The sequence below is a fragment of the Gopherus flavomarginatus genome, chromosome 15 (assembly GCF_025201925.1).
Source record: "Gopherus flavomarginatus isolate rGopFla2 chromosome 15, rGopFla2.mat.asm, whole genome shotgun sequence".
Taxonomy (NCBI): domain Eukaryota; kingdom Metazoa; phylum Chordata; order Testudines; family Testudinidae; genus Gopherus; species Gopherus flavomarginatus.
In genome coordinates, this window is record NC_066631.1 from 14,159,036 (window position 1) to 14,173,239 (window position 14,204).

The 14,204-nt window shown below is 51.7% G+C and overlaps 1 gene segment (V, D, J or C); it reads left to right on the plus strand.

The window, feature by feature from the left end:
* Positions 1–12,595: 12,595 nt before the first annotated feature.
* LOC127034962 (immunoglobulin lambda variable 8-61-like) lies at positions 12,596–13,135 on the plus strand. The segment is given in 2 exon segments: positions 12,596–12,687; positions 12,810–13,135. Coding segments are annotated over 2 exon segments (372 nt in total).
* The last annotated feature ends 1,069 nt before the right edge of the window (positions 13,136–14,204 follow it).

The following is a 14,204-nucleotide window of genomic DNA, read 5'->3' on the forward strand; positions in this document are numbered from 1 at the left end:
ATTTAAGCGGGGAACATGGAGCAGGTTCCAGGGTGACTTAAAAGCTTCTCCCGGGTGTGTGAAATCTGTGCACAATGCAGAATAAGAACCTCCATACAGTAGAATAGAACTTGGTCTCTTTTTGGTCCCCTGCTGGGGATTTTCCACTGCTCCTCTGCTAGAGCTCTGCAGAGAGTTGGTTTCACCTAGGCTGAAGCTCCCCTTTTGTTCTGCCAGGGCCTGGCCTGTTCACTTGATGAAAGTCCTTAACAACGATCTGTGTTCAAAGGCAGTGTTCTTGTAGCTATGTCCATCCCAGGATATTAGAGACAAGGTGGGGGCAGGAATATCATTTACTGGACCAGCTTCTGTTGGCAAGACAAGCTTGTGAGCTTACCCAGAGCTCTTCTTCGGGTCTGCTCTGTGTAAGCTCCACAGCTTATCTGTCTCAGCAGCAGAGGCAGGGCCAGGAAAAGCTCTTACCTCACACACCCTGTCTTTCTAATTCAAAGGCGGACATTCCTGCACCCTCCTGTCTCCTGAGCACAAGGAGGGTTTCTGGAAAGAAGTTAACGCTTTGAGACCTAGTAGATAGCAATACAACAGTGAGTGTGGAAACTGAGGCCTGATCTACACTCAAAAGTTAAGTTGACATAGCAACATTGATCAAGGGTGTGAACAAAACACCCCCCCGAACACCGTAGGTATGCTGACCTAACCCCCAGTTAGATGCAGCTATGTCGAGGGAAGAATGCATCTGCTGGCATACTCCTGTCGCTCAGAAAAGTGCTGTTCCTACACCAATGGAAACACCCTTTCTGCCTGTGTAGGTGTGTTTGCGCTGCGGGATCATGCTGACATAGCTATGGCGACCTACCTGTGGTGATACAGTCTCTGTAGTGTAGACATATCCTGAGTCACACCTAATGTCCATAAAAATAACACAGACATTTCCCAGGGTCTTTACCTATGGTCTTCACATACAAAGCATGGCACAGCAGTATCACATGTGGGGGCCAAATCCAGAAGTGATGCATATGGAGGTGTGAACCAGACTCTCTTATCCACACACAGATCTCGGAAATACAGGGCAGGTGTCTTTATCCCTGTAATGGGTGAGATGTGGCTTCTGTACCCCTATTATGTTCATCTACAGTTGTACCCAAATATTGCTGCATCTGTTAGTTTCCTTCATCAGATCTTACGCTTCTATGTATAAATGCACAGAAATTAAATTAAAGTCAGTGAAGTTCCCTCATGGTTTACATTGGTGGTGTAAATGAGATCAGAATTTGGCCCATTGGCTTTGGGGAGGGCAATGCACTGCCCAGTGTCTGTACAGACTGCAAATTCCATGTAATTTGGATTAACTGCTCCAAGCCCTACCCTGATCCCTTATGACAATATTCCAGCTGCAGGCTGTGAAGTGGAAAACACATTTCCCTTCCACACTCTCATCAGCAAACAGCCTGTGGCCATGTCTGGACTTCATTGCCCATTAGTCACAGAGCTTCCCAGCACCGTCCCATTCCTTCCCCGCACAGCTAGGTGGAAACAGCTGCAGCTTGAATCTCTAAACCCTACAAGTAATCCAGGGCTTTAAGTGGACTCTGTGCAATGCAGAAAATCACTTCTCCCATCTGTGCAGGGTTCTCCTTTGTACTGTGAATGAGCAACCCGTGGTCTACAGTGCTGGGTGTCAGTTACTAAGACACATGTCCTTTATGGCCCTTCTCCCATCTCAGAGAGGGAGTGGGGAAGGTCAAGGCAGCAGCAGCCGCCAGGGAGCAGGGAGCAGATTTGCATGAAGGGGCTATTTTCCAGCTCTGGGGGTTTAAGAGAGAATCGGAGGGTCCCAGCCAGAGACCTGTTTGTCTCAGGAAGCTGAGCTCATCTGGATTCCCATCATGGCCTGGGACCCTCTGCTCCTCACACTGCTCACTTACAGCTCAGGTGAGTCGGACGGTTTTGCTAATAACAATCCTCACTTTCCATCTCCTCTTTGATTCCAGCAGGGTGAGGGGGGATAGGATTGCTCTGTATAAATGCAGCAAGTGGGTGAACACCGGGGGTGTGAAAAACCATTTAAGCTGAAGCACAATGTTGGCACCGGAACAATTGGGTATAAACTAGCCATGGGAAAATTGAAACGGCAAATGAGACGGTTTCGAACCATCAAATGAGGGAGGGCCTGAAACAGCCTCCCAAGAGGGACAAAGCACCTAACTCGTTTTAAGCTGGAGCTCGCTAAGGTAATGACCAAAATTGTGTGACCGGGTCACCTGTGATAGCAGGGACAGGAGTTGATGACCCAGGAGGTCCCTTCCAGCCCCATGTGCCAATCACAGATGCAAACGGCTCATCTAACAACTTCTCTCTGTTACTGGTTTTGTATCAGGGTCCTTAGCCCAGTTTGTGCTGACTCAGCCACCCTCAGCATCAGAGTCTCCTGAGCAAACGGTTACGATCTCCTGTGCCAGGAGCCGCGGCAGCATCAGTAGCTACTACGTATCCTGGTACCAACAGAAGCCTGGCAGTGCCCCAAAGCTAATTATATATGACTGGAACAAGAGACCCTCTGGAATCTCCGACTGATTCTCTGGCTCTGCAGACAACTCCACCAGTGCTGCATCCTTAACCATCTCTGGGGTCCAAGCCGATGATGAGGCTGATTATTACTGTACTTCACATGACGGCAGCAACAAGCCCAAAGTGCTACAGAGCCATGGGGAACTGAGACCAAAACCTCCCACAGCAGCTCACATTCCACTGCTGTGGTCTCATTGCGTCTTCCCCCTGCCTGAGGCCCTGGAGCGAAATGAACTATCTCTCCCCCGTCACGGGTGGTACAGTCCTAAATAAAGTGCAAACTGTGAGGTAGCTTCTTGGTGTCTTGTTTAGGGAGATGGGGGTGGAGGCCTGGGGATGCTGCCGCCCTGTGGAGACAGGCTGTGGGGTATTGTGCTGGCATGGGACAGATGGCTGGGGAAGGCCTGTTCTCTGTTGTGCTCCTTACCTCTGCTGGGGCAACGAGCCACATGTGCTCCCCTCCAGTCCCTGCACTGAACCAGCCAGGGAATTACTCCATGGACATGAGATAGACAGGGAAGAATGTATACGGGGGGGAGAGATTGGAGGTGTGGGGAGGTGCAGGGAGATTGGAAAGGGCTGGGGGATGATTGTGGGAGGGACTGAGGTTTGGTTCCAGAAAGTCCCTTCTGTGTGAATTCCCAGGTGGGCAGACCCTGGGGAGGAAAGGTCGGAAGGGCGTGACCCATGACAGGGTGGAGTGTCTCCGTCATAGTGGATTGTAATAGGTGCCAGTGTAGCCCCCATGGGCGCTGTTAATGCCCAGGGATTGAACACATGATTGCAGAGCACAGGATGTTGGAGTGTAAAAAGTACTCACCAGCCTGGTGCCAGGACACCAGTGACACGTTTTCTGTTCGGGGGAGTAACTTGGATACAGAGAATATCATTGACCTGACCCATGCCTTGGAGGGATACAGCATGTGGGAGGGCAGATCCAATCTGCAAAGTGGAGTGTGGATAATAAATCATTGGAGGGCACAGGACATCAGGGGAGACTTGACACCAGTAAATGTAAAGCCTTATCCCAGGGAAGGACATGAATGGCACAGATACTGAACGGGGCAGGGCTGCAAACAGGAAGTTCCAGCCACTAAAATGAAGTGGATTCATTTTTTTTTATCCCTAATGCTGCCCCAGCAGTGACCCCCTGGAAGATGTGTGATTGGACCTGGGAATTAGGAGAGGAGGTGGCCCCAGGGAGATCCCTGTAGTAAGAAAGTGGCTCAGATGATGAAGCCATTGGAGAACCACAGAGCTAAGTGATGAACAATGAGAATGTACCAGTGACAGCTAGGGGTCGTTCTTGCCCACAGTTTTGCCAGCTGTTCTGAGGCTGGTTGGGACAGACAATGTCTGGTGCACTCTGCAAACCCTGCGGGGGGTGGGGATTTCCCTCTCTGCTGACAGTAACCGATTAGTCTCTCAATGGAATGGCCCATCTGTACCGTAGTTTTACAACCGGCTCAGTGTCAAAGGCAAAGAAGGAGCCGTGGGAAATGTGGGAGGACCCTGGGTCAATGCGTTACCTTGTGAACCCCAGACTGGTGTGCTTTGACCACTGGGCTGCACACAAGCCGTGGTACATCTCCACTGCAGAGTGATGAGGCAGAGGAAAAGGCCTCATCGAGTGTATTTCAACCGCAAACAAAGAGCAGGTAACACAGCGTTCCTGAGGCACAAGCTGAGAGCTATATCTGTGGGGTCAGCAGATGCAAGTGGGCTGGGATTGCTGCTGCTGAGCTGTGCTGCTGATCTCCCTGGGGACTGAGGGCCCACAGATGGTGCCTCAATGGAAAGAGCAGGCCCCTGCCGCTCTCTGCTGCTTCCATTCCCAGGGCTCTGCTGGTCTAACGAATGTACATCAGCTCTCTGGGGCTAGAGCCTCACAGTCGAGGCTTCTGGCCCTGGAGATGGAAAAGTCCCAGGTTGCTGGTTTTCTCTTCAGCCCTCAGGGGAGCTGGGCAGTGGGGAAGGGAGATGCTTAAAACCTGCTTTGTCCACCAGCAGAAACCATGTGAACAAGGGCCGGTCTGGGATCATGTGACGGCAAAGGCTGAATGGATGAAAAGGGTCCCTCCATCTCCGGGTGCATGTTGGCCTTAAAACGTTAATAGCAGTTCTGAGCACGTCTGCGACTACAGCTCCTTCTCCCCCTGTACAGAAAGGAACAGGAGTATTCCTGGGGGACCAGACTCCTGAGACTTGCAAACAGAGATTGGCCTGAACCAGAGCCAGGATCAGAGCATCATTTACTCTGTAAAAGCTGCAGCTACTTTATCCCTTCGGGCAGTTTTCCAGATTCATTTCGCAGGGTTCATTTGTGGGCGGGAGGGCACTCTGCAAAGTTAGAGCTGGGAAATGAATCAACTGCTGGTTCCCCCTCATCAGCTTTAAATCACTTACAAGACCAGCAAGGAGGAGCTGGAGACAGCTCAGCCAGTTAGCAGGGAGCAGATTAGCATGAGGGGCAGTTCTCCAGCTCTGGGGCTTTAAGAGAGAATCAGAAGGTTTCCAGCAAAGAATCGTTTGCCTCAGGAAGCCAAACTCATCTGGATTCCCCACCATGGCCTGGGCCCCTCTGCTCCTCACGCTGCTCACGTACTGCATGTGTAAGAAAGGTTTATTTGCTGGGGGAATTAAATAAGACTTTTCCACGCAGATTATCCTCTCCTCGTCACCCCCAGCCTACCTGTGGGATATTGCTGGGGATGCTTAGGAATAGCTGTCCTGAGCTGATTTCTAATATTGTTTCAGGTCCCAGTTCCCAACAGCTCCTTGCCCTGAAGCCCTCAGAGTCGGTGTCTCTTGGAGGGACCGTGACACTGTCCTGCAGCCTGAGCAGTGGAGCCATCACTGAGAACAGCTTCCCACACTGGGTTCAACAGAGACCGGGGAATGTTCCCCGATGGCTGATACAAGGCACTAGTGCCAGATCTGCTGGTGTCCCAGAGCGTTTCACTGCCTCCATGTCTGGTAACACCATGTCCTTGACCATCGCTGGGGCCCTAGCAGAGGATGATGCTGGTTATTACTGTGCTGCGTGGAGTGGGGGAGCTCAACACAATGGTGCGATCAGATGAGGAACTGACACAAAACCCCCAGAGGCTGTGACAGGCTGACAAATGTGCCGGCTGCAGAGCATGGTGCCCAGTGGAGGGAAGCAGAGAGCTGCTTGCACTGTTCAGGGAAGAGCTTTTCCCTCCTCGCTCCCCTGCAGGCAGACCCCTGCCCCCCTCTCTCCGGGGATTTGTCTCTTTTTGCTTATTTTATTTAACGTCTCTAGCCCCTCTCCCAAGGCGTGGCTCCAGCCTCCCCCCCGCGCCCCCCGGTCCCTGCTGTTGCTAATCGGAGCGGCTTCTCCCCCCTCCTCACAAGGCTAGTCCTGGGTTCTTTTGTTGCAATGCCTGGTGCCGCCCCGCAAGGTGACTCCTCTCTGCCTGGGACACGAAGGGGCTGTCCCTTGGGAAAGTGACTAACCCCACTCCTCTTAACCAGGAATGGGACCCAGCACGCAAGGAACAAAACACAATAATACAATCCCCAACACAAGAAAAGTCACACCCAAAAGTAACAAGGTGACTAAGGGTACTTCACTGGGACAGGAAACAGAGGCTCAAGGGAAGGAAAGGGTTGAAGTTAACTGATAAATGCTAACGCAGTATTGATACAACTAGATCTCCACCTCCCCCTGTTCACAACTGTACCACAACCCCCAGCTGCCACCGGCATCTTCCCAGGCAGATGGAAGGTCTAGGCTGATTCTGGAGATGGGTGTAGCAGAGCTGCAAACATTGGACGGTTAACAAACACCCTCTTAGAGTGTTTTCACCCCTGGTAGGGCAGGGTCCTCTTCTGGGTCCCTGGCTTGGTCCTGGAAGGTTCTCGGCTGGCACCAGGTTTTTCCTCTGCCTCCCTGGATGCTGGTTTCTGCAGGCTGGAACTGTCTGGCCATGTGCTGGCTCCACAGCCATACAAAGATCCCTGTGTGGGGAGTGGGAGTAACCAGAGGCTCCCTTGGCTGTTCAGATTCTCTTTCAGCTCCAAACCCAAACAGCCTAAGTTAAACTCAGGGCATGTCTACAGTGCCCGGAGCTTGGACTCTGGGGGTGCGAATAGCAAGGTGCACCAGCGTGCTGTGCTGTGCTGTGACTCCCCCGCTCTGAGGCTGCAGGCGGGAACTTACAGGTCCCGAGTTGGCACTAATGTAGTTCTCTGAAGCCGAGAGAGAGGAGTGGGCTTCAGAGCCGGAGCTCCATCCTGAGCCTCGGCTTCAAAGCACTGTCTACACAGCTATATTCAGAGCGCTAGAGCAAGCCCAGCTCCCAAGTCTATCAGCCTGGGCTGGGAGGCTCCGAATCACTTCACAATGCCGTGTGGACACACCCCTAGTGGGTCAGTGCAGTGTTCCAGGAGCTGGCAAACCCCGAAGGGAGTTACCCGTCCATTTTCAGCAAGGAACTGGTCCCTCTCTCGGGAACCTGGGCATATGCAAGAGCCAAGTCTCTCAAAGCAGATACAAAATGGGCAGCATGAAATCATTGCCCAGGGCTGAGTTTGTCATCTCCCAGGAGAACGAAATGAGTGAAGAAGGGGGGCAGAGTGGGCTCAGCCGGGGCGGCTCCAAGCACCAGCATGCCAAGCACGTGCTTGGGGAGGAAAGTCACGAGGGGGCACTCTGCCAGTTGCCGCGAGGGCGGCAGGCAGGCTGCCTTCGGCCGCTTGCCTGTGGAGGGGCTGCTGGTCCCGTGGCTTCGGTGGACCTCCAGCAGGCAAGCCGTGGAAGGCAGCCTGCCTGCCGTGCTTGGGGAGGCAAAATGTCTAGAGCCGCCCCTGGGCTCAGCAGAGCAAGGCAGAGAAAGAGGAGTCTGCTGTGATGGAGAATCCACCGGAGAAATGCTCACAACTGGCTGCATGCTGGGCAAAAGGGGAGGGGTCCACACAGGGCAGTATTTGCAGATATTTGTATGCATTGAATCTCCATTCAGGACCTGCCCATCCAGTCAGTTTTGCAATTCTCTTTCCTTCCTCTGGGACCTGCCAACCCATCACTGATGGGATAATCCAGCCCCAGAAGTTCCTGACTCCAACACCTGTTCTAAATCCTCCAGGCCAGGCTGCTTCCATTAATAAACTTGTGGGTCTCTTCATGCTATTGCTGGGAAAACTTAGTTGCACAGAGAGCTGGAGATATGTTTTTGTACAGCACCTGGCAAAATGCAACCACAATCCTGATCAGGGCCTCTAGATGTCACTGTAATACACACACTGGTAATTTGAAAATTTATCTTTTGTCCCTGGAGACATGAGTTCACATCCTGATTTAGGTCACAATTGAAAACCTGTTTGGTGGTTCCACTGATGTCCCCAGTTACACCAAATACAAACCTACCACAGGGTTAGAAATGAACGGAAATGTTGCCCTAAGAAAGGCTCAGACTGTTAGAGCAGAGCTGTTCCAGATCGGGAATAGTAAAACAGGGCAGAGGCCTGCGGCTGGGATAACTGTTGCCTCCCAGGTCAGGATTGGAATGGGAGACTTTTGTACCGAACAGCCCTACGCCCTGTCTGGCTGAAGCCGGAGTGACTGGTGATGGAACGGGGCACAGAGCTCGTTCCCAGCGGGCCCTGTGCCGCGGGGGCTGAACGGATGACAGCGAGGGCTTCTTTGTGTCAAAACATTTGCTGCTGCTGGACAGGGGAATGTGTCCTGCTGCTGGACAGGGGAATGTGTCCTAACAGCTGCTGTGAGTCACAGCTGGAACCAGGGGAATCCACCAGCTCCTCAGAGGGGTGGGAAGCTTGTCACTCTCTAAAACAGGGCCCCCAGTGACCCCAAGAGCGCACAGAAGGGAACTTGGCCTGATCTGTGCTCTCATCCCAGTGAAACAACCTCCCTGGGGTTGGCTCGGCCCCTTTAGGACAGAGCTATAAGGAGGGGGAGCCACTGCGTGAGCAAGAGATTTGCATGAAGAGGTCATTCTTCAGGTCTGGGGATTTAAGAGAGAATCAGAGGATTCCTGGAAGAGAGACATGGATCCTCTGGATTCTCACCATGGCCTGGGCCCCTCTGCTCCTCATGCTGCTCACTTACTGCATTGGTAAGGGGGGGCTGACCCAGTGAATGAAACAAAATAAGAATTTCTAACAAGTTGTAGCGCTGCCCTCTCTGCAGGCAGCACTGAGAACGTAGGTTCTGCTCCGGGCGAGGGGGCGTTCTGATGAGCTTGTTTCTCATGTTTCAGGTTTCAGTTCCCAGCAGCTCCAGTCACTGAAGGCATCCGAGTTAGTGTCTCCTGGAGAGACCGTGACCCCTCTTGCAGCCTGAGCAGTGGGGCCATCAGTGATAACAACTACCCGTTCTAGGTTCAACAGAGACTGGGGAATGTTCCTCGTCTGATCATGCACAGCACGAGTACCAGGCCCTCGGGGATCCCAGAGCGTTTCACTGGCTCCAGATCGAGTAACACCATGTCCTGGACCATCACGGGGACCCTGGCAGAGAATGATGCTGATTATTACTGTTCTGTGTGGACTGGGAGTGCTCGTCACAGTCATACAGTCAGATGGGGAAGTGATACAAAAACCTCCCTCCCCACCTGTGCCGTGCTGGGAGCTGTGCTGGCTGCAGAGCCCAGGGTATGAACAGAACAAATCAGAGAGCTGAGTATCGTTCCCTGTGAAATCCAGCCCCTCCCGCTCTGTGCAGGGACAGCGCTCTCCCCGCCCTCCAGATACGCTGCGCAGAGGGACGACTGAGCCTCTTACAGTGACTGCGGGACCTGCTCCTGCTGTAACAGCGCAAAACTTGCTGGGCGCGTCGGTATCACTACTTCTGGCTCAGAACCTGAGAGGGCATCAGGCACGTAGATGAACAGGAGAAAGATATTGACTCACACCCCTGTAAGGCCAGCTCCAGCCACCACCCAGAGCAGTCCCTGTGAGCTGTTCCACTGACTACATGGACACTGGATTGGGCCCTTCGTCTCTGCACTGGGGGTCACAGTGGCAAACACAGGTGTTCTGGGCACTGAGTGGGCGACAGTTTCTCTCCTTACAAACATCCCCATGACACAGAAATACCATGTGGATGACACTCTTCCACACGGCCACTGACAGAGCCTGGAGAGCAGGGCCCCAGTGTTCTCCTCCCTCTCCCCTTCCACTTGGCAGTCCCCCTACACAGCAGCTGTCGGGGCGCTGGCTAGCTGGCAGCATCCCGCTCCCTCTTGATGTCCGTTCTTTCTTCATGAAGAAGGTCAGGCAGTGAGTGATCCCCTGACTCCCTTCTCAGCTCTGTCTGGTTGGGGCTGGGTTTGTGACCCTGGGTAGCCAAGTCCCAATTGAAGTTGGCTTTTACTCATTGAAGGGATGATTCTTCATCACCCCCTGTGTACCTCCATCCCAGCATACAGGGGGAAGCCAGTAGAATGTACCACTGTATTCACACACTGCACACTACCATGAGACGTTTGGGGGGAGGGATAGCTCAGTGGTTTGAGCATTTTCCTGCTAAACCCAGGCTTGTGAGTTCAATTCTTGAGAGGGCCACTTAGGGATCTGGGGCAAAATCAGTGCTCAATCCTCTTACTAAAGGCAGAGGGCTGAACTTAATGACCCTTTGGGGTTCCTTCCAGTTCTAGGAGACAGGTATATCTCCATTATTTATTTATACAAAGTATGTCTTGGGAGATATCACTAAAAAGGGATTCTCAGCACTGAGGAGGCCAAGTCTTGAAGCTCTGAGAATGGCCAGATTCAGCTTTTCCTCTAGCCATTGACTGGCAGTTTAGTAAACTCCTTTTCCTTAGAGCTGTAGGAGGAGTTATTCCAGCAGCAGCCCCTCTCTGATCCTCACATGCGTTCTAGGGTTGCCAGGCCAATCAGCTCAGACCAGCTCCATCCATTACACACTGCTTCTCTCTTGGGTAGCAAGCCTCTGAGGGACACATTGGAAGAAGGTTATTTTCATGGGGTGAGCCATGTGTTAACAGAGAGCTGGTCTCAGCGATACCTGCTGACCATTCTCAATCACATGGACAGGGGTGACTTTCATTGGCAATCACATGGGAGTCCTCTGGCAACACCATTATCTGGTGTTTACATGGGCGCCAGCACCGGGAAAGAATGGCATATATTGTGAGTCACTTCTAATCCAGTTCAGCCGCCAGACAGTAGGGGAGGAGCCAGCACCATGTGACTAGCCAGAACAGGAGCAAGAGCTCCACAGAGCACAATGTAAGACTCTGAGTTAGAACCGCACAGTCCCACATTAATTAGTTGTGAAGCCATGATCATCCTGCAAGGGAAACACGATGTTACAATGGGCTAGACAGGAATCAGTATTACTCAGTAGCTAGTGTTTCTAGAGCTGTGTACAGCTTCAGAGCACTCTGCAAACAGTAACGGATTAATTCTCACCACACCCCTAGGACACAGGTGGGTTTTAATGGCCTCATTCCACAACTGGAAGAAATAAGGCAGAGGGACTAAGTGACTTATCCAGTGCCATACAATGAGCCAATGCCAGAGTCAGAAATAGAACTCGGGGTCTGTTCATTCACTCAGTGCTGTGAATCCCTGTGGCTTCCCCCAGCCCTGAGCTGATGGGTCAGTAAGGCTGTGACAGTGGCAATTTCCAGCACTATCCTGGACCAACCTTATTGAATCAAGTTTAAGTATTTTAAGAACCTATTGTCTTAAAATGCAAATGTCTATGGACCATTGCGGGATTGTTTGGAACACTGTTCAGAGGAAGACAGGTTTAATGCATTATCTGGGAAGTACTGTGACCTTCACACGACCACGCTGGACAACATAGCAGGCAGGACTAATCTTTTGGGATGATAGGTGTGAAGTGGAATTCCTAGGAAGCCCTGGGGAGGAGGGGATTGCAACCCCCCTTTAGGGACACAGCCTCTGAAGCCTGAACCCTTTATCTGCTGATCACCTGTTCTGTTAGGACATTTCAAAGACCCAAAGTGGGTTCTTCAGGGACCAACAGACAAAGAAAAGACTCGTAAATAAAGAGCCTGACTTCAAGTGGATTCAGGGCCTTTGATCTGATCTAGGACGTGGACAGGACTTCCAGTCCAGGGTGGGCTCTGGTCCTTTGGGAAGGATCGGCAGGACTGGCACGGCCCAGAGCTCTCGTGGAGGTTGGCCTGGCAGGGAGCTCATAAGCTGATTAGCAGGCATCTAGGTTCTTCTATCATTTTTCATATTTTCTCTGTAATGCTTTTTCCTTAAGAATTAAATAGGTTTTCTTAGGAAGAACCATGTGGTAACTTAGGACTATGGGCAACTGCAATGTAATTAGTCTCTGAGGAGAAAGCAAGCAGGCCTGGAGAGGCAGACTGTCTTGCTGGGAGAAGCACAGTGAAGGCTGGGAACTGTTCAATCTGGAAATACTCTGGTCAGGAGGGGGAGAGAGGCGGGTCTGCACCCAAGATAGGTGACGATTAGGGAGCCAAAAGCCTGAGGGTGGGTGAGTAGGGCCTCTGGGTGCAATTGTTTTACACATCATCATAATCTGTCTTTCATCTCTGGGGAGGAGAGTTGAAATCCGGACTCAGGTCCCCAGTGAAAATGAGATTGGTGGTTCCGCTGGTGTCCTCAGTTACGCCCGATACAAATGACTGGAGATCTTGACGTGAGAGGCTCATGATAGGAAGAACAGAGATATTCCAGATATTCAAGTGGCTGGTGACACTGGGCAGAGACCTGTAGCTAGAATGAAAGATGCCTCAGGTCAGGGTTGGAATGGGAGAAGCTGGTACAGACCATTCCCATGCTCTGTCCTACTTCATCTGCAGTGACCAGAGAGCATAGAGTTATCAGTGAGGCACAGAGCGGGACTCTGCCTGCTCTGTGCTCTCAGCCCATTGAAACAACCTCCCTTGGGTTGTTTCTGGCCCCTTTTTGACAGAACTGAAGAGACAGGAGCCATTGAGTGAGCAACAGATTTGCATGAAGGGGCTGTTCTCTAGCTCTGGCAGTTTAAGAGAGAATCGGAGGTTCCCAGCCAGGCACCTGTTTGCTTCAGGAAGCCGAGTTCATCTGGATCCCCCACCATGGCCTGGGCCCCTCTGCTCCTTGCACTGCTCACTTACTGCGTTGGTAAGCGGTGGGGAGTTATCTGCTGGATGAAACAAACTAAGAATTGATTAGCTGTAATGCTAAATATCTGTGATGTGCTCCATGCTAGGGGAGTTCTGATGAGTTTCTTTCTCATGTTTCAGGTTTCAGTTCCCAGCAATTCCAGTCACTGAAGGCGTCCGAGTTAGTGTCTCCTGGAGGGACTGTGACCCTCTCCTGCAGCCTGAGCAGTGGGGCCCTCACCGATAATAATTACCCACTCTGGGTTCAACAGAGACTGGGGAATGTTCCTCGGCTGATCATGTACAGCACGAGTACCAGGCCCTCGGGGATCCCAGCGCGTTTCACTGGCTCTAGATCGGGTAACACCATGTCCTTGACCATCACGGGGGCCCTGGCAGAGGATGATGCTGATTATTACTGTTCTGTGTGGACAGGGAGTGCTCATCACAGTGGTACAATCAGATGAGGAAGTGATACAAAAACTTCCCTCCCTAGCCTGTGCCTTGTTGGGATCACTTAATCTTTGCATTGAGGATGACAGGGGCAAAGCCAATGTTCTGGGCACAGACTAGGTGGCAGTTTCTCTCCTTACAAATTTCCCCATGACTCAGCAATACAACCTGGGAGAACCAGGGTCGCCTTTCTGGGGCTTATAGACAGAGTGGGAGATTAGTTTGAAAGGCTCCAAACATGGACTGCATTGTCTGGTGCTGTCAATCCGTGTAGCTCCACTGACGGCAGGGGGGCTAAGGCGATTTACACGGCTGGGAATCACAACCACAATGCTTGTCGCTGTTATCAATTGGTTCTCATCCCCCTGTCCACCACAGCCCTAAAATGCAACATCAGATAATGAAAATCCCAGTGATCTGCCCGAGATCCCATCCAGCCATGAACAGGTACAGGCACGAACCCCTTATGCTCCCCCTCCAGCCCCTCCTGTGACCTGGTGTGCCTGGAATAGCCCTCACTGAAAATGCCAAGGTCAGGGCAGGCTGCAAAAGCGGGAGCAGATACTCCCCAAACTGGTGGTTAACACTGAAGTTAAGACTCACCAATCAGTCACAAACTGTGTTCCTGTTCCTCCCCCATGTTCCCCTCATTGGTTATCAAGGAGCTGAAAAAGAAATCACACAGCCCCCTTCATTGCATTCCAGTTCTGTGGCTCCCAATCAGCACTTAGGTCCAGTACAGTAAGAAGTTATTTAAAAACTCTGCTCACATATACAAAACATTCTTCTGACCCCAAAGGGTCAGCCACGTTACTAGGTCAATGTGAGTTTGGATCAGGGCTGGCTCTAGTTTTTTGGCTGCCTCTGGAACTGTGCCACCCCAAGCACGTGCTTGGTTTGCTGGTGCCTAGAGCTGGCCCTGGTTTGGATCTTACCCAAAATATGATGCTGCCAGCCAGTCCATTAGTGTCTAAACTAAAGGTTTATTGTAAAGGAAAAAGAACAAGAAGAGAGTTGCTCAATGGTAAAGCAATCACATACATACAGAGACATCAAAGTCCATATATCAGGTTCTTAGCAGTA